The 27,104-nt window shown below is 28.5% G+C and overlaps 1 protein-coding gene and 1 long non-coding RNA gene across 8 annotated transcripts; both read left to right on the forward strand.

Moving 5' to 3' along the window:
• Positions 1–443: 443 nt before the first annotated feature.
• On the forward strand, positions 444–1,602 carry LOC149986234 (uncharacterized). The gene is made up of 2 exons (XR_016501250.1): positions 444–935; positions 1,058–1,602. It is a non-coding gene; the product is annotated as an uncharacterized LOC149986234 (long non-coding RNA).
• A 178-nt stretch (positions 1,603–1,780) lies between these two features.
• LOC112277836 (uncharacterized) lies at positions 1,781–6,990 on the forward strand. 7 transcript variants are annotated; one of them, XM_073531558.2, is made up of 8 exons: positions 1,781–1,969; positions 2,189–4,325; positions 4,610–4,670; positions 5,076–5,173; positions 5,381–5,414; positions 5,675–5,729; positions 5,867–5,909; positions 6,036–6,990. In XM_073531558.2, exons 2-8 carry the CDS (start codon positions 2,205–2,207, stop codon positions 6,105–6,107), a joined length of 2,484 nt encoding a protein of 827 aa, XP_073387659.1. In that variant the 5' UTR covers positions 1,781–1,969; positions 2,189–2,204; the 3' UTR covers positions 6,108–6,990. The 7 variants fall into 7 exon arrangements, with proteins under 7 accessions (XP_073387659.1, XP_073387662.1, XP_073387660.1 ...); XM_073531562.2 differs by lacking the exon at positions 1,781–1,969 and having other exon boundaries at positions 1,983–4,325; positions 5,034–5,173; XM_024510620.3 differs by lacking the exon at positions 1,781–1,969 and having other exon boundaries at positions 1,983–4,325.
• The last annotated feature ends 20,114 nt before the right edge of the window (positions 6,991–27,104 follow it).

The following is a 27,104-nucleotide window of genomic DNA, read 5'->3' on the forward strand; positions in this document are numbered from 1 at the left end:
TTACATTGAGAATTTTTAACCAATATCTTCTAATTCCGAATTGTGAGATCCATCTTTGTATTCAAATGAACGCAACAGTGATCAAATCACCACAAGTTTATGGGGATTTTCCATTTTTGTATTAATGTTTTGCAAATAATTAGATAAAATCTTATTTGTGCAAAATTGGCCAACTCAAATTGTCCCGACACACAAGACAACCAATTGAAAGACGCTAAATGTAGAATTCCACAAACAATTGTTTCCAGTCCAAGAGGTATAGCAAAGAAAAAGAAGATTCAAAACAAATGTTCTAAAAATGCCAGAAATAAAGTGTACATAACAAGTGTAAAGGAACCCAACATTACAATTTTGAGTCTAGAAGTTAATTTTCTCAAAAAAGTTGTTAGACCATTATTAAGGAAGATACCGTTGCCACAAACACAAACACATTCTTAATCCTCAATTTCGGAAAAAATAATTGAAATATGAATGACAACAAATATCTCACCTTCTAAAAACAGGCGGAAAGCACAAAAAATCTGCATGGGAAAATTTCCCCCTTTAAGATGCCGATGTTGGTGAAGGTTGAACAAGTTTGTGGAGGAAGGAACATCATGGGCAACGTAAGGAATTGACCGGGTCCTTGAACCTCGATCGATCGATCAAGTCTCGCGCAACCTCGTCGTGGCGACGCGTCGACCGATTCGAAGGAGCTGAAGGAAGACCTGCGGAGCACTATCGCCAACACCACGTGTGGCGCATCTGCACGCAGTGGAGGCCAGGATATGCTGCATCCCGTTGGCACCTGCAGCGCGGCGACGGAGAGACGACGGTGGCTGGCAACAAGAACCGTGCACAGGCGGATCTCAACACCGTAGTTGCGCGGAGATGCCAATTTTAGGTCCGAAGCTAAGGATTCACGTTGGACACTTGTTGCCGAGGTTGAGTGGGAGGTTCGCACTCTACCTTTCGCAAGGTGGTTTCAACTTGAGAGGGCTAGGAAAGTGAACGCAACTTGAGTGTGGCAGCTAGCTTACGATGCGTCGATGCTGGTCTGTGTCCGCCACTTGCGCAGTTTGGTGGTTTTGTTGTTCATGCAAGGCCTTGAAAACTCGACGATGAATTGGCATGCGGCGAATTTGTCCATTTCGTTGATGGTGCGGCGACAACGCGAAGTCTGCGAGAAGACGAAGAAGAGGGCAAAAATTGGTTTAGGGTTTCCTCCTCAAGGCATCGGAGATTCATCCAACATGGGAATACTTCATCCATTGGATGAATATGTTCATCTATGATATTTCATCCGATGACTTTTATTCACGTTCAGTAAGTTTTGCCAAAATATAAGCTTTCTTTTTCTTCGCAGCTTTCTATTTTATTTGTATTTTATTTTGTGATTCGTTGTCAACTAGTTCAGGTAAGAAAGGGCAGTCTTGTACAACCAGTCCACAATAGGAACTAGTTGATTAATTGATATAAAGTTCTGAATTCAAAATCCAACACTATCCTTAGGGCCTTGATGGTTTACAATAAAATATTTATATACAAATACTGATATGTACACAAAAATACTGATATCTATATTTATATACATACATAAATATATATATATATATATATATATATATACACATTCTCTTTGTAACCAATTGAATTTAGACTCAATGTTTTTTCACAAATTGTTTTTCTCATTCAAAAACATAAAGCTTGCCCATACATTATTATTGTAATCTTTCTTCTTTTTTTTCTTTTTTCTTTTTTCTTTTTAGTTTTTATTTTTTGGTTTTTCTTGATAACTTAAAATGTGTGATGATTCACTTTTTTCTATTTTTGAACTAACTTATAATTGCTTTCATGAAAATATTGATTTTTTTTACCTTGTTTTAAATATCAATTTTATTAAATATATATAATTTAATAAACACTTATATACATGTATAAATGGCTTCTTTTACAAGGTCAACTGAAATAAAATTTACAAACAAGTAAGGTAATTTTGACACACCATTTGAACAAACAAAAATTGCTTCAATGGCTTTGAACTCTAATATATTTTAGAATCATTTAATGAGAACATAGTTAGTGATTCCAAACAGAGTTACCAACACTTCAATTCAACAAGCTAACTACACATGTGATCTTAAATGATATTACTTCTTGAATATCCTTGAACTTTCAATTCATTTTTTTCAGGTTTCTCTAGATGCAGGATATCTGTTTTTGAAATGGAAAAAAAGAATTCTGGTTCATCACCATCAATGTTCATGAATTTCTTTGGTTTCAATTCTAGTTATATGGATGATTCTACTGATTTAGGTCAAGAAAACAATGAAATTGAGAGAGACAATAATGCTGAAGAAGATGACAAAGACGATGATGATAACAAAGACAATGAAATTAAGAGGAATTCAAAGCTAGACCCAATATTGCAACCTTCAACAAGCAATGGGATGGATTTCCAAGATGAAAATCAAGCAAACTTTGCACAAACAATGAATCATATATGGCTGAATTCAGATAGGAAGCAGATGCCTGCAGCAAATCAACCAAGAAGAGCGAGACCTGCCAAAAGAAATCACAAAAATGAAAATCATGGAAACGTAAACCATGCCAACATGAACTATGATCTCCAAGATCTTCCTCCTGAAAATATGCCTAACTATTCAAAACCATTCAACCATCAAAATTTTGGTCCCATTCTTCATCAAGGAATAAACATGCATCCCGCCAAATCTATGCATAGGCCTCCATATCAAATAAATCCAAACCCTAATTTTGAGCAACAAAAAAAATTATATTCATCCATGAGCAATGTAAGCAAATCTCTTGGAGAACCAAATTCAGCCTCAGTTTCTCAACAAGCAAGAATGTCTCATCAGCCTCCTCACAATGCACATGCAATTCAATTTCAAGCTGAGCCCACAAACAAAGAAAGACAGTATACATTTTTTCCAAAATATTGTGGGTTTTTGGATGAAAATAAGGATTCAAAGCATGACAATGCACATTTGATTGTAAATGATGCAAACAGCCATACCATGTTTATTCCATCTTCAATGAATGCTTCTCAGAAGAATGAAATTATCACTAATTCTTCTGGACCTAACAATCCACTTATCAACCAAAATCCACAACAAGTTATGCAATTTCCCTATAAAGATTCTTTTAGGAACACTTTATCTAATTCTCAAGGTACACACTTTGACACAAACAACCACAAAAACGTTCCTTATCAACAACAAAGTTCTTTGCCCAATCAAGATATTGTAGGAAATCCTTCTTTGATGTATAACCCACAACATGTTCCTCAAGAGCAAAAACAAATGTTTAATTTTGAGTTCCAGAATCCTCTCATCAATCATCATGTTAATCCTACACAACAACAACAAAACAATTTTAACTCTTCAAGTAACCTACATGCGCCTACTTTTCATCAACAAAGGTTTAATCCTCCTCTTGTTCAAACAATAGCAACAACTGATGCTGTTGATAGTCATGACAATATTCATGAAGTAGAATCCAATAAAAACTCACAGAAGTCTCAAAATAATGAAGATGAAAACCTAGAACATGATTTGTTAATCAAACAAGGTATAAAACCTAATGTGAGTTATGTATTGAGTCCTCCTGCAGCAAATACTCCTGTCAATCCTCAAAATACACTGCCTACACTAAACATCACATTTTCACCTACATTTCATGATTCACCATCTTCATTGCCTACAACCCCAACACCTCAAAAAGGACCTTCATTACCAACTGGACAACAAAACCCACATCCAAATCTTAACTATAATCCTTCTCAAAACATTAGCTTGCATCCTCCTCAATATCAAAATCCTGAAAAGTATCATAATGTTTCACCTTCAATGTTTAGTGCTGAACCTCATTTGGGAAGGAAAAAAGTGCAAAATTATTCAAAGGAATATAATCCTACACACAATGAAATGGGTTCTCTGATGACAAATGATAATTTGGTTAATGTTCAAAGATTGGACTGTTCTTCTGCTTGTCAGAGTCAATGTGAAGCTTATTGTAATCAATTTGAAGTTTGCTGTAATTCAATAGATTCACATACAGTCTCTCAAAATTGTAAGAACAAAAGAGTAAGTAGGTCAAAATCACGATGGCAACCACAACATGTGCAAGATAGTGATAGTGAAGATGGTTCCACTCATTTGAGTACACATAAAAGAACTTTAGGCATGCTGTCCAAAAAACTAAAAAGTTCCAAATATACACGCAAGAATGAAATAGAAGATTTAATTAAAAATATTCCAATGTGGATTCAAAAATCTATTGTGCTTCCATCACATCAACGTGGTTTCTACAACATCACTCGTTTGGTACATAACAAATGAATTTAAGTAAAAAAATAATGAAATATTAAATTCATGCATTTATTTTTTTAATTATATACAAATATATGAATGTAAAAGAAAGAAGCATTATAAATTGAATATTATGCATAATTCAAATTCAAGACAATATGAAAAGATGGTATTTTTGTGATACTATTTGTCTTCATAAAAAATATAAAATAAAACAAACAAACCAAATATATTATAACTAAATAAATTATTCTAAAAGTTTTAAAATAGTCTCAAATATTATTTATTTCATGTGGCAGCTAACACGACATCTTGAATGTGACCTATCCTTTTTTAAGTGCGGCTTGGCTCATATTTTTTGTAAGTAACTTTGTTTTCTTAAATTTACTGCATTAAAACGATTAAACTAAAGTATTTTTCGGAGATTTCATTTCAACAAAAAAATAATTTGAATATGTGTATGAAAAATATATTTTTACTTAAAATCTATTTAATTCTTTCAAATAAATCATGAAAAAATCCAATAAATCTGTAAGAGACATTTTAGAATCAATTAAAAGAACTGCTGCATTTTTAGTTAGATGATCTTATCTGTTGACTTCATTCTTAATTGGGCCAACATCATCATTATTTATAAAGTAATTCTAAACCTTTGAACATTTAAATTCATTTCATGACAAATGATTTTCAAGAATAAGAACAATTATTAGGTTTTTAATGCAGATTGATGCAGGGATTAAGTCCTCTTTTTGGGTGTTGAAACAGTACAAGATACAAGTGCATCGTTGGCTGTAAATGAATTCCGGAATTCAAAATGCCTTCAAGATTTTGAAAACAATTGTGATGTTGTAAACATGTTGGAGGTATATAAGAAGAACATATATATATATATATATATACACACACATACATTGCATTATAAAAACATTCCCCATAAAAATTAATATGAAATAGAGAACTCCAAAAATCCATTTTTTTACTAAATTTTTAAATTTAAGAAATGAAAAATATTCAATAATTATTAATATTTTCTATGATTGTTGAAATCTTTTTTCATGCAACCATATCAGAGGAAAACACCATCATGCTCTCGTAAAGATAAAGGTGATTTTTGTTCTAATTCACACAATATTATCAATGTAAAAAAGTAAAATTTTAAATATCTACTAATAGAGAGAGATGTATTTGTATTCAAATGGTCAAATTAACCAGTTTTAGAAACCCATGCCAATTAAACTTCCATGGTAACATAATATGAAAGATTCAAATCTTTTTTTAATGTAACAGGAATAAAAGAATGAACATATCATGAAACCAAACAATCCAACCTACTTTTTTGTGTATACATTACCTGTTGTTTGTAGGTGTTGATGAGATACTATCTCACAACAAATCGACAATGTTTGGATCTTCTATTACGTTAGTGTCTCAACCTCAATATGCATTGCTAATCCAGCTCTCCATGTTCTTTCAACATGTATACACAAATGAGAATTTCTTTGTGACTCCATTTTTATTTCGTTTATTTTAAGGGCAGTGTTTTGTGTCTAATACAGAATACCCATCACAGATGGGGTTTTGAACATAGGAAAGTGGCAAGTATGTGCTCCTATACCTTCCCTACACTAAACTCTCTTTATCTCTACTACATCTTAATGAGGTTTAAACCTGTTTCAAACCCTAAAACCTGGTCACTCATACACATGTGGGTGGGGATTGAAACAGGTTATCTGTTTAATGGAGCACAATGGCCATGGGTCCTGCCACCGCATGGTGGTGACCATGACTGGAATTTGAGCTCCAGCTCCTTAGGGCACCCCTGCCCCCCAATCACAATTAGGGTTAGGGTTTTGGATCAGGGTTAAAGTTATGGGGGCTTGCTCCTCTCTCTCTTTCTCTTGGTGAGCTGAATTACACGACATATAATTTTCATTTATTACCAGTTGAATGCAACTGTGTTATTGTGCTCCACAGGAGGTGAGAAAATTTGTTTTCATGATTGGGTCACACAATGTGCCAGTTCTGCAGCATTGGCAGACTCTGTTGCACTCATGACAGCACTTTTGCAAAACCTGCAAATGCATTGTCTTACCTTTTTATGCAATCTTTTTTCTTTAATGTTGTGCATTTGAATGATGTTTTCAAATCCATGGTGGTTGAGTGCTTGATGCTGTAAATTTATGATACTTTTGTATGTGCATGGTAGGGCCTTGCTCAAAGTTTTTAGTTTCAATAGAAGATATGCATCCAAGAGGAAATTGTGTAGTTTTATTTTATGCTTTTATCCTTGTCTGTGACACCTAACTTGTTATTTTATAGCCAAAATTCTCAGGTCTATGTTGACTTAGATTAATGGAAAACTTGTACCCTCCCTTTGTACTTTTTTTCTTGATGCAGCTAGACACTTCTAAAACTAATTGTGAACAATTATTTCAATTGTAGATGCAAACAAGTCACACTTATTGCTATAGTCATTACCAATGTTTTCTTGCCAAATGTTGACAACAATTTCTTCATAGCATATATTCAAATGAGTAAAAGGTATCTTTTAATTTTTGTTTTGTTCCATAAGACTTAATTATTTAGCTCAAGCATAATCAAAAGCAATAAGTTCTTTGTATAGAACTTTTATTTTTGCAATATTGTAATCAAGATTCCAATCTATTTATGATTTTTAAAATCTGTATTTAATATGTAAATTGAATTGGTTTGTCATTTTGGATAAATGTTCTTGGTCAAGTAACACAATTCAAATAGTAAAATCAATTTATATATATATATATATATATAGATAATTTTTTTAAGAATATAAATTTTTTAAAACAAAATATAATTTTGGTGTGATAAATTTATTATTTTTTTTGGTTTGCAAAAAATCAATCAAGTGATAATAAAGCTTGTGAAAACATAAACCAATCAAGTAATAATAAAGTGTGTGTGTGTGTGTGTGTGTTTTTTTTTTTTTTTTTTTTTTTTTTTTTTCCCATATCAAATAAAAAATAAAATAAAAAAGAAGGTTTATCTTTTTGATATTTATAAAATACAATAATATGATTTTACTTAAAATTAAGATTTGATAAGCAATACAAACCTCAATAGGAAGAGAATAGTAGATAGAAGTATAGATAGAGTAATGTTGAAGAAGATGAATGGTGATGGATATTGTAAGAAAGAAAGAAAGAAAGAAAGGGAGTGTGAAGATTGTGTTGGAGGAGCTTGCAACTTCATTGGAGAGTATGGTGCAAATTGGCTTGATATATACAATCCATTGCCTAGGTTTAGAATATGAGTTATGTAATTTTAAGTTATTTATATGTATAATATATTTCAAAAGTAGTGTAACTATAATATTTTGTAACCATAAAATATATAAATATTATATAATCTACTAATTTTATTTTCATAGTATAGATAAGTTTATATGTTTATTTTATTATATTTTATTTTTTCATAAATTATATTAAATATTATTTAAAAATATTTAAAAATTTATATTTTCTAAAATATAGATATTTTAAAGATTTTAAACATACCATTAGAATTAAAAATATTACAGATAGAAAATAGATTATTTTATAAAATTTAAAATGACAAAGGAAAAAAAATCAACAAAATAATATAAAGTCAAAGATTCTATATTTGAAGATTAAAAAACTTAAAGAATATTCTATATTTATTATTATATTTATAAATCTCTAAAATAGAAAGATAGGTCAAATGACCACTTACAAAATTATATCCAATGATACTATCAACTCAAAATTTAAAATAGTCAAATTCTAAATATCTACAAAATTAAGCATTTTTAGAGCAATTTAGTGGCATATTTAGAATGGATAATTTACAAATATATCTATTAATGTTTTTAAAATACTCAAAAAAATTTTCAATATAAAATAATAAAAATTCTAAAATCCATATCAAAGTTATTATATCTTACAAATTAAAACTTTATAGAACAAGTTATTTAAACCATTTGAATTGTAGATAAAAAAATAGTAGAAGTATGTTAAATCAAATTCTATAAAAAAAGTTGTAAAAAAATTGATTTTACCTATGTAATTCTAAAGCATAAAATCTTAAAATTTTCAAATTTTAATTATAAATCTTTGTTCAAATCTTAGTTTTTATACCAAGTAATTGCCTTCAAGACTTATTAAGACTTCATTCTAATGACTTTTTGGTTAGAAAGACTCTTCTACCTTATAAAATCTTCTAGATTCTAATAAAGACTTAGATTATTAAATAATCTTCTTAATATTAATATTATTATATTTAAATAATATTAGAAATTTATTTTTTATAATTCAATCATTTATAATGTATTGATAGGACTTACGTGAAGTTAAATCAAAATTAAAAAAATAAAGATGTAAAAATAAAATAGATATATCTATCTAACTTTAAATTCTAAGCTCTTAAATCTTTTATGTCAAAAATCAAAATCTTAAAACTAAGGTCTATAAAGCTATATCTTTCAAATAAAGTTATTATAAAAAATATTATTTATAATATTATAATTAAATATTTTAAAAATAAAAACTCAAGTCATATCAAAATTAAAAAATAATAATATTAGAAATTAAAACTATTTTCATAATTATAAATTATAGATTATATATTTTAAAATTTAAAATTTTAATTAACTTTAGAAGTTGAATATATTAGATAATTTAAGGTTGTTCAATTTATTTGGAAATGATGTTAAGCTATGAAAGATAAAACTTGAAGAATATAAATAAAAAAGTGGGATATTTTTTAAAAAGAGATGTGAAAATATAAAAAATAAAAATTTATATTCATAAAGAAATTACAATGACTATTATCAAAGACTTGAAAATTAGAGACTCTTGAAATTAGACTAAAAATAAGAAAAGAATTGATAAGAATAAGAAAGACCTCACTCTTATCTTTGTATGTACTATCTTACTAGGAGTTATATAATAACATTGTATAAAAATTCTAATATGTGACCAACTCGTGAGACACATGTTTAACTTATAAAATAAGTTTTTTATGTGTATGCCACATAATTAACTTCTACTATACGTGGTTGATATATGTGGCATGTTGCCAATTTGTTGCCTAATTTTTCAACCTATAAATTATCTAAAAACATGTATAAATTCAAATTAGTATTTATAAAGCTTTTAAAAGATTTTTCTATAAGATATTATATAATTTATCTACTTTTATTATCTTCTACCTAATTGCTTTTATCTAGACGATCCAAAGTGTCAATTATGTTTGTGTTATTATTCTCCCTACTAGGAACAAGTTATACAAGGAGCAATAATCACATGTTGAAAAAGTCTAAGATGTGGCAAATTATTTTTGCCACATACTTAAATTTTTCTTCCCTTTGAAGATAATAGGTCATCTTAGTTGTTGATAATATTCAATATTCAATATCCAAGTGGAAAGATTATTTAGTTATTTGATCATTATTGAAGTCTTCATGAATTTTTTCAAATAAATCATTTATAATACCATCATAAGTGGTTCCTACTTCCAATAATATTAATAAACATCAAAAGACTCAAAAACTTTATATCTCTCTATATTTTAATTGAATATAAGTATTTTTAATTTTAAAATGATTTTAATTACCAAATAAGAATCAAACCTCATAATTTGCTTGGATGTTGGCTATCAAGGACATAAATTTCAAAAAACCGAAAGTTTAATGAATTCTTATATTATTAAAAAGATTGAAAAATCACTCAAATATGATATAATATTAAATTAGAATGGCTATTGCTAAAGACAAGAAAATTAGAATCTCTTAAAAAAATTCTAAAAATAAGAAAGAAATTGATAAAAATAAAAAATGCTTCATTCTTGCTTCAATATATATAATCTAATTAGTAGCTACATAGTCACATTCTATAGAGCCTCCAATATATGTCAAACTTACAAAAAATATGTCTAATTTATAAGACAAGTTTTTTATATGTGCACCATGTAATTAACTTGCTTCATAAGCTACTAATACGTGCAATATGTGACTAATTTGTTAGCCAAGTTTCTAATCTAACAATCAACTGTAAACATGTATAAAGTCAAATACTCATTCATAAAGCTTCTAAAAAGCTTTATTACAACTTAATATCAAATCTATTTATATTTATCTTATATCTAATACTTCTTATTTAGGAAAATATGTATATCTATGATATTACTTTTCCTCTCTTCCTTCTCTCTCACCTTTTAGAGATGAGTTCCATAGAAAGCTGCAATCATATATTGACAAAGTCTAAAATGTGATAAATTGTATTTGTGACATATTCTGATCTTTGTTTTTTTTAAGGTAGTTGATAGGTCCTCTCAATCATTGATAGTATTTTATAGTAGAGTAAAAAGACCACACTATTATTTGATCATTGTTGAAGCCTTCATAACTCTCTTCAAATATAATATTTGGAATATTATCAAAGATGGTTCATATTTCTAATACTATCACTAAGGTTGTGATATCAAATATGTTATATCTTGTTATCTATTCAAGGAAAGACATATTATTCTTGAAGATCTTTATTTGTATTGTATTTTCTTGAAATTTATGATTATCATTTCCAATAACAAAGAAATTGTCCAATTATCTTGTTAGTAGTTAATGATATACCTCAAATACTACTTTAAAATTTTATTTATCTACTCTGTTTATCCATCATTTTGAGGATAGAAATCTAAAGATAATTTTATGTCTATATTTAAGATCTTAATTTTTTTTTCTAAAATCTTAAAACATATTTATATCTATATTTAATATCTTTTGACAATCCATTATAGCAATAAATATTGTCAAAAAAAAGCTTAGTTGTTTCTTCACAAAGAATAGATTTTGTATATGATACAAGATTTTCCATCTTGATGAATTGATTTATTATTACAATTATGAAATCATAATAACTTAAGATTAAAAGATTCATGATAAAATCCATAGAAACAAAAGACTATAATTGTCCTAAAATAGATAATAGGTAAAAAAGTATATAGGATTGATGATGAAGAGTCTTTGATCTTGAACAAATGTCATATGATTACACAAAGTCTTTGACTCCCTTTTATATTTGAAGCCACCAAAAATCTCTAGATATTATCTCTAAAGTCTTATTGAATCTAAAATATTTGGCTCCTAAGAAATCATCATGAATTTAAATAAGACATAATTATGCTTCATCTTTTGAAACATATAAATAATCCTAAAAAATAGAATAGATTACTCTTGAATTCAAACTTAGAAGTATCATGGTATTAAAAAAAATTATTTTTAATAACATGAATAAGAGGATCAAAGGACATATTTGATTAAATTTGCTTGAAAAAGATTGAATCAATAGTTAATGTTAGTTTTGTTGCTCAAAGATGAAATTACTTTTGCTTCTAAAAAAATATTATTTTTTGGTCATAAGATGTATTTTTTTGTATAAGATAAAAATATCTAAAAAAATTATCTAATAAATCTTATTACTTTCTTGATTGATAAGTGATTTTGAAATCAAGTCTTAATAAAAACATGCTTCAACGTACTTGACAATGATTCAAAATACGTACTAATTCAAAATATTTAAGCTTCTTGTGATTTGTATACACAGTGATTAGACATAATTACAAGAAGATCTTTGTTATAGATTTCATAATTGATTTTGGTTTTTGAAATTTTTTTGAAATAGAAAGCTTTTAGATGGAGTTTGCTATTTGTTCTCATTTATAACAATACTACTTCTAAAGCAAAGTTTGATGCATTTTTTTAATAAAAAATACATTAAAGAAGTTAATAAAAAAAAAATCTGCAAAAATGAAAGTTGTCTTTGAAGCTTCAAAAGGTGTTTTAGCTTCTTTGCTTCACTTAAGTCTATCTTTACATATAAGATGTATAATAGGAGCTACAATTTGAGAAAAAATTTGGATAAAGATTTGGTAATAATTAAAAAATTCTAAAAAATATTAAAAATATCTTATTGCTTTTGAGACTTTTTAACCTTTGATAGTTTAAACTTTCTTAAGATCCATCATAAGGCCATCATTTGAAATGATGTATCCTAAAAAGTAAAATACATACTTTTTCATCTTGGTATATAATCTTACATCTTTAAGTTTTTATAATACATGAAAAATTATGAAGTTTATACTCTTATATGTTCTTTAAGTAGATTAGAATGTTATCTAGATATCAAACAACAAAATTGTCAAAAAACTTTGAAAAAATATCATTCATTAAATGTTGAAAAGTAACTAGTGTATTTGTGAGTCCAAAAGATATTGTCATGTAGTAATATATCTATTAAGTAAAAAAAGAAGAAAAATATTTTATTATCAAAGAACATAATTAAAAATATATTATAAAAAAAATTAAAAAAAGATAAGCAGGTAGTAAAATCTTGTAGTATTAGAACTATCTTTTATGAGATTGGATTTTATTTCGTTTAAAGAACCATAAATAAATTAAAATAAGATAGATTAAAAAATTATATATATATATATATATATATATATATAGAAAGGATTTAAGAATTGATTTTAACTAAAATTACATCAAAAAGATAAGAATTGATACGGAAATAGGATTGATTATTAACTAGGATCAAAATCAAATCCTAAGGCACAAAACCAAATACCTATGGTGACTTTGGAATTCATTTATAAATTAAAGAAACAAATTTGATAGAAAACTTAAAAAAATATTTTTAAGTGTTAATTTTAAATCTTTTGGATTATCATTGAGATTTTGAAGGATTTTCAAAGTTAATAATGTATTTAGTGAGTCTAGATTTTGAAAAAAAAAATAAGCTTGTTAGAATCTTGTGAGTTTTGTAGCAAATTTATAAGTGAAATTATGGCAATTTGTTGTTGTACTTGTTATAAATATGTATGAAAAATTTGAAGTCAATTGAGTAGTTAGACTAAAGTATATGAAGGTTTTTGTGGTTTATGGTCTTAGATAATTGAGATTTAGGATCAATGAGTGATTCAAAGATCTAGCAAAATCTACTCATTGGATTAAAGAAAAAATTAGTGAAAGCAATTAAGACTTCATTATCTACAAACAATCTAATTTTTTGAAGAATTAAATAGTTCAACATGAAAAATCAGTATTAAAAGATTAACATTCAAGTTGAAGAAAGGAGGCTCTCAATAACTAACAAGTTTTAGAAGCTTTTCTTGTTATTTATAAGTCTGATTCTTCTCAATTTTTGTGTGCTTACTAATTTCTTATTTTTTAAATTTTTGAATGAAATTTTAATCAAAATCTATAGTTCAATAAATATTTATTGAGATTTCAAATTGCTATAGTAATTGATTAAAATTTACTTGAGATTTTTTTAGAGATGTTGAGGATTAAGAATTTGTTTAGAATTTGATAGGATTTGATTAGCGCTTAAAATTTTATTGAGATTTGACCTAAGATTAGAATTTAAAGTTTTATTAGGATTTGATTTAAAGTTAGTATTTAAGATTTGATTAGAATTTGATTTAAAAGAAATTAAGGTTTTAATAGAATTTGGTTTAGAGTGAGAATTTAATATTTGATTAAGATTTGATAGGAATTTAGGATTTCATTAGGATTTAGTCTAAGATTAGGATTTAAAATTTGATTAAATTTTTTTTAAATTTTGAATAAAATTATATTGGAATTTGATTAAGATATAATATTTGATTAAGATTTGGTCTAAAATTAGAAAATATAATTTTTTAGGATTTAATTAGGATTTATTTAATGTGATTAGAATTTTTTTGGTTTTGAATATGATTTGTTTAGGATTTAATTAAGATTTCATTAGGATTGAGTGATCTAATAAGAATTTATAAGCAATAAAGCTATTAAAGAAATTTAAAAGGGAGTATTATTAATTATTAAAGATAGAGAAGTTAACATTGGTATCAAAAAAATATCTATTTTTTTAGCGTCACAAATACATAAAAGTTACAAACAAGAATAGAAGGCAAAATATTATCTTTGCTAGATCTTTTTTCTTTTATAGCAAAGATTTGTTATTCTTCATCTTACTTTTGATTGATATCTTTGATAAAAAGATTCAACCTTCATTCTTGTATTTGCAAGATTTCTTATTGAATTTCATGTGCATTCATTAATAGCATATCTGTACCAATGAATAAGATATTTTAATCTATTTTGGCATGGTCTTAAATTGAAGACTTCTTCTATCTCAAAATCTTAATTATTAGCTATTTTTATATAAAAAAAATGACATTTATCTTCTACTCGAGATATTCATTGTCTTATATGGCTTAAAAAGAGACAAATGGAATATATGATAAATCTTCATAGGCTTTGATAAATATAATTGATAAGCAACAAGATTGATTTGTTCACAAATAGGAAAAGATTCAAGTCTATAATAGTCTAACTTATCACAAAGACAAGTAGTCTTGATATTACAATGAAGAAGTCATACCTTATCATCTACAATGAATTCAGGTTGTTCTTTGTGATAGGCATCTCTATTGGTCTTTTATCATTTTTGAGCTTCTTTTAATTGCACCTTTATTTTTGTATGTAGCTCTAATAAATAATTCATCAAATCTTCTATTATAGGATTATAAACTTTTAAAAAATCAAAAATATCATGTAATGGATGATAACCATAATTGATAAAAAAATATTTGTTAAATAGAAGAATGTACCAAATTATTGTATGCAAATTTTTTCAATGATAAAAGAGTTAATATATCATTTTAATGATAATTAATGGTACACCTCAAGTACTACTCGAAAATTTGATTCATTTATTCTGTTTATCCATCAGTTTTAAAGATGAAAAGTAAAAGAGACCATAGTTGTTCTAGAATAGATAATGGCTAGAGAAGTCTATAAGGCCAATTCTAAGGAATTTTTGAACTTAAAAAAATATTACATGATTGTATAAAGTTTTTAATTACCTTTCATATTTGAAGCCATTAAAAATCTCTTAATACTAGCTCTAATGTCTTCTTGTATCCAAATTGTTCTATTATTGAAAAGTCATGATGAGCTTGAAAAATAAGTAATCATACTTTGTCTTCTAGAATATATAATCATCTCTTAAAATAGAATATATTATTCTTAAATTCAAACTTAGAAGTATCATGAGTTTAAAAAAATTATTCTTGATATCATGAATAAGAAGATTAAAAGACATACTTCATTGAATTTGCTTGACAAAGATTGAATCACTAATAAATGTTGATTTTATTGCTCAAAAATGAAAATACTAAGGCTTCAAGAGAATTTTTCTTTGTGGATCAAAATTTGTATCTCATTTTTTTGGTATCAAAAAAGAATGTTTAGAAAATATTTTACAAATTTTGTTGTTTTTAAAATTAATAAGTAATCTTGAAATCAAATCTTAATAAAGACATGCTCCAACAGACTTGGCAATAATTTAAAATATGTATTGACATGAAATACTTAAGATTTTTGTGATTTGTATATATGGTGTTAGAATAAAGAGAGTTTGTTTCAAAAAAGGACTGAACTCCTAGTTCCCACTAATTACTCAATCAAGTCTTGAGATAAGAAATACCAAGTTTTATATATATATATATATATATATATATATAATACTTTTAGGAGTAATCACATCAAATATATAAGTCTTAAGTTTCCAAAAACATCCAAAATATGATAAAAAAAACTCTTAATCCTTATAGGGTATTATTCTTGAACTTCAATAATTCATATCTTTCAATTGGAATATTTAAACACACTCAAATTTTACATAAAGTACTGATATGCTTCTAACAACTACCACAACAAATTTCAAGTACAAATTTATTGTAGATCTTAAGATATCACGAAAATCCTAATAGTAGCTTTAAATCCTAGTTTTTATACACCTGCATGAAAATTTCTTTATATCACACAAATTAAGCATTTAAATACCATAAAATTTGTATATATAGCTTTTTAATACAATAATCTATCTTCTTCAAAATGATTAAGCCAAAAATTCGTCTAGAAACTCAAAATATAGCTCTAATCATTACTATGAATAAAATCACTTGCTTACTACGTTTGATTTGGATGCACTAATTTCAATTCTCTATAACATCTTCATCCAAACTCCAAATTCATCAAATAATATATAAAAAATATATTTGACAAGGTGTTCTCTTCAATCCTAATTGTTGATCATTTGTTGCTCTTAGTAAACGTATGTTATGCCCCAAAGAGTAATAGTAGGTATGAAATTGATACCTTAACTTTGAGCGCCAATAATTCCTTCATAAAAACTCCAAATCATACAATATTTTCATCTAATCCATATTTAAAAATCTAAACTTATTGATCGTAGCCTCCAAAGCTCAAATAACCTCAAAAAAAAATCCTAATCCTTACTAAGGCCTCAGGCAGCCTCTTTGAAGTCCATTAGGCATGGCCTTCGACCACTAGGGATGAAGCTTTTCATTCCTTACCTTCATCCAATTATGCCTTACTTTCATCCCTCCCAATAAGTCTCCTACTAGTTAAGATTTTTATCTTTAGGTTCTAATCTCCTCTTAAAGATTTATACTAAATATTTAAGTCTTATAATTATTTTAATGTCATAATTATAATAGATAAAATTTAAAATAAAGTTTCTTATATCTACTCTCTTTAAATTAATCTATTAACCATTCAATACACACCAAGACTTATGAACATATTATATATTCTAACTAATTTTTACATACTATAAGTAATTACAGTATGACAATGGTGATTGAACTAAGCACATCTTCTAGATATTGATGCCATTCTTGAAAAAAATCTATGATTATAAGAAGCTCTTTATCATAGATTTTATAGTTAATTTTAGCTACTAAAAAAATTTTAGAATAAAAACTATCAAATATATCTTGTTATTTGCTGTTATTTATGACAAAATAGCATCTATAGCAAAGTTGAAGTATTTTTTTCATTAATAATGCCTTTCAAAAGTCAATATAATACAATTTTGGTACAAAAATAAATGTTTTTTTAAGAAAACAAAAGATTCTTCAAATTCTTTATTCCAATTAATTTTGTCTTTATATGTCAAATATGTAAGAAGAGCCATAATTTAAAAAAAATTCTTGATAAAGATTTGGTTATAATTAGAAAATTTCAAAAAATATTGCACATCTTTGACTATTTTTGAGATCTTTTAATCTACAATAGTTTGGACCTTCTTAAGATCTATCATAAGACCATTGTTTGAAATGATGTATTCTAAGAAGTCAATTTAAATAGTATAAAATATACTACTTTTTATTTTTGCATATAATATTATATCACTTAGTTATTGTAATTCATAAAAAATATAAACTTTATATTTTATTATATTCTTAAAGTAGATAAAGATATTTTCTAAATAATACACAATAAATTCGTCAAGAAATTCACAAAAGATATCATTTTTTGGATGTTAAAAAGTCGCTTGCATATTGGTGAGTCCAAATGGCATGACATTATATTTAAAATATAGTTTTTTATTTTTCTCTTTTTTAAATGTCTATCAAATTATATGATCTTTATAGATTTATTTTTATATAGATTTTTGCTTCATTTAGTTGATCAAAAAGTCTTGAAATCAAATATAGAAGATGCATGTTGTTGATGATGAGCTTATTCATTCCTCGATATTTGATACAAATTCTTAGAGATCTATTTTTTTTCTTCTCAAATAAAATAAGAGTTTTGGATAGGAATTTTGAATAGCGTATGGCGTTTTTAATCAAATTTTCATCAATATATTTCTTGAATGAAATCAATTCATTTTGTGATATGCTATAGATTAATCTGAATTGTGATTGAGTTATTTCTTGAAGATTGATCGAACAATCATAAAGACCATGCTTTGAAAAAATATCCATAGTTTTTTTTCAAAAAAGTCTGAATAATCTTGGTATTAGCTTTGAATGCCATTTAAAATCTTTTTTTTATCAACAATAGGTGTAGTATATATAATAAAAATTGATCCTTTTTTTGTAGCATATATGAAAGTTCTTACACTTATCAATAATTATTTGAATGTATCAATCTTATGGATTTTTACTTGCCTAATAGAATCTTAGATTAAATTATAAAAAAAATTAAGATTTCAAGAAATCAAATCTATTTGAGGGTTATATCTTTCTAATCATAATGTTTCTAAAATAATTAGATTTGAAGGATATCTAATCATATTGAATACTACTAAACTATTATAACTACTAGTTGCTACTTCTATAAAAATAGCTTTATGTGTAACATCTCCAAAAAATAATGAATGACTGTAGAATAGATATTAATTCATTTTTGAAAGATATTGGTAAAATATATTAATAGTCCATATAATAGGAAATTCAGGAAGATGGATGAGTGATTTAGTTATTAAAAGTGGTTAATTATAAAATTACAGTTAGAATCTTGAAAATCAGGAGAAAGTACATAAGAGTTGTAGAAGTTAATTAAGGTGCCATCGCTGTGATAGTTGTGAGCCAAGGTAAGTTTGGTGCTACCTCTTTTCTTTTGTTTGTTATTTTCTTTGAATAAGAAGATTGAGAGTTTCTGAATATTGTGAAGTGAATTATGGAATGGAAATGTGATTGGTATTATTTGAGAAGAAGAAAGATTGAATGCTGAAATCTGATTGTAGTTCAGCAGAGAGAATGAGTCTGTGTTTGTGTGAAACACTGTAATGTGAATGGCAGTTCTATGTGAAGAATTCCAGTGATTGGAATGAGGGTAATTGTGTGCTGAAAACTATGAGGGCGCAGTATTACAGTTGGAGATTATGAAGGTGAATATATTGATGGAAATAGCAGTTATTGGTATGACTGAATTGCTATAAAGAAGATACCGATAAGGTGAAGGAGGAGATTATAGTTTCTTTATGTGTTCAGATATTAGAAATAAAGACGATACATTCAGGAGGTAATTGATTGTGTGACCTTAATGTAAACGCTTAAGCAACTAGTCATTCCTTGTGTTTGAATCTCCCTATATGGGTTTATTCTGGGAGGTTTCTTCTGGAATAAGTAAAACGAGCAATCACATTATGGAGCCACTGTCGGAGATTGACAACATCATTGAATGTTAGGAATTAACTGTCGAAGCAATAAAGGAAATTAGGAAGCAAACTCACTAGAAATAATGAAAGAGTATGATTATTAAGAATGAGAATTTAACAACAAAGAGAATAAAATAATCAAAGGAAAGAACAGAGCGATCGCAAGTAAGAAATTTGTTGCATAATAAGCGAGATCACAAATTAAAAAAGAAGCATCGAGAAAGTTGGATTAAGCCGTGGTTGCATGCCTATCGACATATTCGATTGTATCCAGAAGACGATCAACCTCTAATATTTTAGAAGTACATGCCGTTAAAGAAATTTCCAAGAGCACTCATAGAGAGTGTTGCTAATAGTCCAACATACCTCTCAAAGTCGTTAACGAAAAATGAGGAAAGTACAGATGAATTAGGTACCCCATTGGATATTTTTCCAATTGGAAATACGTCCAATTTTAATAAGAGTGGTTCTGAAGATCAGCATAAATCACTTGCCAATAAAGACCAATTCAAAATATATCAAAACCTGTCATTTTCACCTCATATTCAATCAGTAAAATTATTTGGGGATAATAATAGTCAATCGGGAAGGCCTGGAAGTTCGAAAAAGACTTTTGCGGGAGACAATTTTTATTTTAATAAAGAATTGAGCAGAACACCGGCATCTTTAATGACGTCCGGAGGACCAGCAGTTCCGATTGCAGTTCAAATAGGTACAATGGGCAATTGAATGACTAGCGTCGTGCTATTACCTACTTTTTGGGGTTTGCCAAGTGCGGATCCAGATCAACATTTGTCTCAATTCTTGATGGCATGTGTAGCCAATAATGGAAGAACAAAAGATATTTGGCTGAGATGGCTGTTAGCGACATCGAAAGACTTAACATTTGAGTGGTATAACCGCCAACCTGTGGGACAATTTATCAATTGGGAGGCATTGAAAAATACATTTTTAGCCCATTTTTGACCAATTGGTTATAAAGAATGTCTTAGAAAAAAATTAATGAATAACAAAATGGTACCAGGGGAAGGAATATAGTCATATTATGGTCGTGTAGCAGATATATTTTGAAAATGGCCAAATAACCAAATGCTGGAATCGTTTGTGTTGTCCATATTGGTTAATGGACTACACCCACCAGAATTGAAGATGTTTGTAAAGAAGGCCCAATCAGCCACCATTGCATCATCTCTTGAGCGAGCGAAAGTATGGAAAGAATGTCACTATGACCTAAACTTAACAGTTGGAGCCACGATGATTCCATCTCAAAGAGGTTATGAAATGACAAATTGGAATGACGCATCCAAAGGTTATTTGGGAAGGAATGATTATGGTACAATTCCACAGGGAATCGTAGATGTCGTTCCATTGCAGGCTATACCACCACCATCATCACACTCGTATGTGCCTTCTTTCGCGTATCAAAAATCAACACCTACGAAGGAATTTCCAAATGCATTAATATCAAGGGATCCAAATGAGTCATTACTGTTAACATTGATAAAAAAAATGGATGAATTAGTTGTGAATCTGGCTAAGGATAAAGAAAAAAGGCATAAACCAATCAATATGCGTCCCAATGTCTAGTGCAGCAATTATAAGGGGCAAGGTCATTTAGTAACAGAAAGTCCTTCACCACCCCAAATGATTGTACAATATGCCTTTTGCAGGGGCAAGCATATTACCACCAATTGTTGGAATTTACGAAAGCAACAACAACTCAGTAACCAGGTAATGACTCAACCAACTTCGTAGGATGTCAATCAAGTACAAACGAATAATAGGTTTGGCTGGAATGGAAATCGAGCAAATAAATAAAACAAGAATTATTCCAATTTTCTAAACTCTGAATTTCACCAAGAAGGTGTATTCAATACTCACGGATTGGCAATGAACCAACCAGGATACCATCAATATCCTCCCATGACAAAGCCAATGCCAGACTCTACAGTAACAATGGATCAACCAAGATCCTTTACTCATCCGACATGAAACAGATCTAGCCGTTATATACCAGTAGAGACACCGAATATCCCTGAAGGAGTTGGCATGAGACCACTTCGTGGCTATCGTTGCAGACAAATCACATATTTTGTGAGTGAATGTCCTAATGCAAGGGCCAGTGATGACTATGCTCCAATATGTGGAAATTGTAAGCAGTCTGGTCACACTTATCAGTAGTGCAATGTGTCCTTTAATTATAATAACCGGGACCAGCAAATACAAACAAGCCAACCGGCGGAGGACAAAGGCCATATTCAACAAGACTCATCAATACATCATATCGAGGTGGTGAACGCAGTGCTTACCAGAGGCCAACAAAAAGACAAGAATCCAATTCAGGACCTATATGAACCAATCGCAGGAGAGCAAGTAGTATCGTCCACGAGGCTAAACGAACCAATATCAGTATTAGGACATATCCCAATATTGAGACCTCAACAGACTGAGGAACCTAATTTAGTTCCACGTGCCAATTTGCTGGGACCATCAAGATCGATCCCAACTGATCAACTATCAATACTTGTACAACGCAATAAAAGATCTTACGCATTAAAAGAACCTTTAGTGGTAGAAAAGTTGGCATAGTTCCTAGTGGCAATCTCAATCGCCAGGAAGAAATTTTTGCCAAACGGAGTAAAATTGAAACCAATGAAACGCAAAAGAGTATTGGAAATTATTCTCAATATGGAATCCTACGACATTCTGAAGGATTTGGATGTTATTCAGCCTTCAATTACAATAAAGCAACTTTTGGCTATAGCACCGGAATGTCAATCTACATTGAATTCAGCGCTAATACAACGAAGATCCTGCACTAAAGAAATTCATGAAGTTAGCTTAAACCCAGATCCGGGAGCACCAACAATCGATGTATCAATCGATGGCGTTTTAATTCCAGGGATATAAGTTGATGGTGGCTCCAGTGTGAATTTAATGAACGTGAATATAATAGAGGACTTGGATCTAAAGCAATTGCTACCTACGACATTAGTCTTGCGAATGGTAGATCATAGTCGGGTAAAGCCAATGGGAATCTTACAAAATATTGCCACTATAATTGTGGGATTGACATACAAAATCGATTATATTGTATTCCGATTATAGAGTTCTATGTTATCATATGCCATTTTATTAAGCAGACCTTGGCTTTATCAAGCCAAAGCTAAGAACGATTGGAGCCGAGGCACATTGACAATTGGAAAAGACCGTGACCAGATTATTTTATAGCTGTACCTGATACAATATCATGGAGAATCTCAATTACCAGAATCCAAAGTTACATCGGACAACGAGAGTCAATCGATTGAGGCAGATGACAATGCTATAGGTTGACCATAATTTGGGGTAGGACAAAACACTTCAATAACAAAGGCAGGAGTCTACCAATGTGGAAGTCTTGGCGAATATTTACTACATCAGGAGGATGCGACTAATTCGGATCATGCTATTGCCGAATGAATGAACAATCCCACAATCAATAGAGTTAGCACATTGGAACAAGATTTGGATGGTTCCCATATATTGGATAATACAAGATATTCAGATCAGGAGAAGATAATTAAATCAGAGGTTGTTGAAGACCATGTAAGTCAATCTATTAACTTGGGCACCAACGAAATGCCACAGCTAATTAAAATATATGCCAGTATTATGGATACAAAATTGGATGCTTGGAAACAGTTTTTTGTCCATCACAAATCTGCCTTTGCGTGGTCGTATGAGGATTTGAAAGGAATTTCAGCCGACGTGTGTGAGCACTAGATTATTTTGGAAGAAGGTATTACGCCAGTTTGTCAAAGATAACATCGGCTTAACTCAAAATATTTCCTTTTAGTGAAAGAGAAATTGGATAAACTTCTCGACGTGGATTTTATTTATCCTGTTTTGCATAGTACATGGATGTCACCAATCATGATGGTGTCGAAGAAGAATGGAAAAATTAGGATATGTCAAGATTTTCGAAAGTTAAATGTGGCCACCAAGAAAGATTACTTTCCATTACCTTTCACGGATAGTATGGGTAACCTGTTGTTATTATCACTAGGTAGTAAAAGAATAGGAGTGGGGCACTAGTTAAAGTCATTCTGTGGTGTTGTTTTGAGTTGGCTGGAGTGCCATTTTCTTGTATTTCTTGTATTTTTGAGAGTAGTAGTTCCAAATAAGAGTTAACAGTGAGGATTCGGTCACAAGTGTCCATTGAAGATATTCCAAAATGGATGAGTCAGCAGAAACAACAATTGGAACTTCAGGATGTCTAGATCTTGAAACTGGATGCTCAAGTCCATGTACTAGGTGAGTATAATGAAGATCTCTCAAACTAGTTGAGAAAGGAGTCGATGGGCTAGAGGAGGAGAAAGAAGATTTGCAATTAGAACTAGAATCAATAGAACCGATATTCGATAATGCAGCAAATGATTAATTAGGTGGGCCAGAGGAATTAGTAACTTTATGGAGATTTGTTAAGTAGTTTTCAGATAGGTATCAATTGAGTGTTTGCGTGGACGCTGCACACATAGGAGTGGAGCTATGTAGAATAGATATTAATTTGTTTTTGAAAGATATTAGTAAAATATATTAATAGTCCATATAATAGAAAATTCAGGAAGATGGATGAGTGATTTAGTTATTAAAATTAGTTAATTACAAAATTATAGTTAGAATCTTGAAAATCAAGAGAAAGTACATAGGAGTTGTAGAAGTTAATTAAGGTGCCATCGCTGTGATAGTTATGAGCCGGGGTAAGTTTGGTGCTACCTCTTTTCTTTTGTTTGTTATTTTTTTTGAATAAGAAGATTGAGAGTTTCTGAATATTGTGAAGTGAATTATGGAATGGAAATGTGATTGGTATTATTTGAGAAGAAGAAAGATTGAATGCTGAAATCTGATTGTAGTTCAGCAGAGAGAATGAGTCTGTGTTTGTGTGAAACACTGTAATGTGAATGGCAGTTTTGTGTGAAGAATTCCAATGATTGGAATGAGGGTAATAGTGTGCTGAAAACTATGAGGGCGCAGTATTACAGTTGGAGATTATGAAGGTGAATATATTAATGGAAATAGCAATTATTGGTATGACTGAATTGCTATAAGGAAGAGACCGATAAGGTGAAGGAGGAGATTATAGTTTCCTTATGTGTTCAGATATTGGAAATAAAGACAATACATTCAGGAGGTAATTGATTGTGTGACCTTAACGTGAACGCTTAAGCAACTAGTCATTCCTTATATTTGAATCTCCCTATACGGGTTTATTCTGGGAGGTTTCTTCCAGAATAAGTAAAACAAGCAATTACAATGACCATCTATTACTTCTACATGTATAAATTTGAATTTCTTAATTAAAGATTTATCTTTTTTTTTAACAAAATCTTTATTTGTAAAACATATTGAGGCTCTTAAATCCAAAAAAACTAAGACTTTGTGATTTTTTGGTCTTAAACAAACTTCTATTATAAAACAAGGTGAGGGATTTAAAGAGAAAATAGAACCTTTACTAGGAGTTATATAAGATTCTAGCCAAACAATCTCTATTGTAGTTGGAGAGATTTGTTATCTAATATATCATCTTTTTTAGTAACCATGCTCTTTATTTTATAATTGTATTACTTCTTTAGATAATATTGAATAGTGTGCTTGGATTTTCTAAAATATAAGTATAAATCTTCTTGATAATAATACATATTTTTTATTTAGTAAGATGTTTAAAACATACCATATCAATTTGCATTAGTTTTGGCATTGATGAATAAGTTTTTAAAAACTTAAGAGCTATCGTCATTACTTGATTCATTCTTTTTCAACCAAATCTTTATTCTTGATACCTTTCAAATAACCAAATATCGCATGTAATGGCTTGAGTAATAAATTATTTCAAATTTTTTTCTTTCAATATTGTCAAAAATAAATCTTTGATATTATCCTTCAATTCATATCAAAATTGGTTGATAAAGGCTTTGTTATTCAAGTCCATGTGACAAGCAACATTTTGGAATTTAATAGCATATATGATAGCTTATTATAATCTTTATTATAAAGATAAGGACTTAATCTCTCTTACTCTTTTTTAATCACTTTTTTCAAATATAGCCATAAACACTATTAGGGATGAATTCAAATTATAAAAGAATTGTGAATCTTTTTCTATCAAAGGTGCAAATCAAAAGAAAACACTTCCACATTGAAGTGAGCCTATGAATACAACTTGAGTAAATCCATCAAGGTATTGGAAGGGATACAATCTTAGATAGAACTTGATTTGTTGAAGAAATCCTCAAAATTTTGATCTTTTTCCATCAAACTTCTTAAGCATATTAATCCATGTCCGTCTTGTACTTGTAAAAGCAAATTTTTTTGGATTTGATTGTGAGGTCAATCTACTTGCTTCTTTCAATTGCACAACTACTTAATACAGACTTTGGACTTCTTCAATAGGTATAGGATTAATATTTTCTTGTATATTATTGGTGATGTATGAAATTTCTATTCTAAAAATATAAATAAGTTCATGAAGATTTATAATAGTTATAAATCTATTTTTACTTTTATTAAGTATAGCATCTATAATTTTTTCTTCTATTTCAAATAACTTAATAAATTCACAAGTAAAATTAAAAGAAGATAATCTATAACCTTTAATATCAAATAAAAATTTCTACAACAAAAGGATAATTTTCTTTCTTTAAAAAAAAATCAAAGTTGAAAAGTTAAAAATTTTATTTAAAGATGGATAATCTAAAATCTTCAAAATATAATAATAAAAGTGAGATAATTAATTTATTTCTAAAACAAGAAAAAAATTATAAATTAGGAATTTTTTCCAACTATCAAAGACATGAATCTCAAAGAACTAAAATATTAATATAGTCTTATATCACTTGAAAAAACTAAAAAAATATTCAAAAATATTATACTATTAGATTATAATGACTATTGCCAAAGATAAGAAGATTAAAAAGTCTTGAAATAAGATTGAAGACTCGAAAGGCATTGATAAGAGTGAAGAAGGCTTCATTCTTGCTTCTATATTTACTCTTAACTAGAAGCTATGTGGCAATATTCTATAAGGCCTCTAAAATGTGTTGATTTTACAAGACACATATCTTAACTTGTAAAGCAAGTTTTTTATATATATGCCACATAATTATTTTTTTTCTAAACTATCAATATATGGTTAATTTTTTGACTAAGTTTCTAACCTATTAATCAATAACAAATATATGTAAAGTCAAAACAACATCTTTAAAGCTTCTAAGAAGCTTTTCTAGAAAATATTAAGAAATAAATCTACTTTTATCTACTTCTACTTAATCATATATATTTCTAAATAAGAATATGTACAAAGATGTACTTAGTGTGATGATGTTTTTCATATTAAAAAGGATTACAATGAATTTAATGATATGATACAACATGAAACTATTTTTTACGAAAATGAAAAGATGGCATTAAAAGATACAAAGAACCTCTTTCAAACCAATTTTGAAAAATGAACCATGAAAGCTTTAACTTAAGATTATTTAATAACTCATAGAGTAATAATATAAGAAAGTGCAAGTTATGGTGCTAGGATAGATAATGACTTTGATGGGAGTATAGAGATAAGTGGATTTTAGACTTTTATCATTTCTATAATATGAAAAGAAAAAATATCTAAAGAAGCTTTATTCAAAATTATAAAAATAATATATAATATAATAATTTGAAAAGATCTTGTAGAAGCTCTTTCAATTCATGAAAATATTACTAAAAGCCAACATGAAGCATTGATGGAAGAAAA

The sequence above is a fragment of the Physcomitrium patens genome, chromosome 26, assembly GCF_059467195.1.
Source record: "Physcomitrium patens ecotype Gransden chromosome 26, ASM5946719v1, whole genome shotgun sequence".
NCBI classification, from domain to species: Eukaryota; Viridiplantae; Streptophyta; class Bryopsida; order Funariales; family Funariaceae; genus Physcomitrium; species Physcomitrium patens.

Excerpts from the sequence above, each read along its gene's own strand:
- LOC112277836 (XM_073531558.2), top strand. The coding sequence starts at position 2,205 with ATGGAAAAAAAGAATTCTGGTTCATCACCATCAATGTTCATGAATTTC. Across the intron at positions 4,326-4,609 it reads TCTACAACATCACTCGTTTG|CTAACACGACATCTTGAATG; the intron begins GTACATAACAAA and ends TTCATGTGGCAG. Across the intron at positions 5,730-5,866 it reads ATGTTTGGATCTTCTATTAC|AATACCCATCACAGATGGGG; the intron begins GTTAGTGTCTCA and ends TGTCTAATACAG.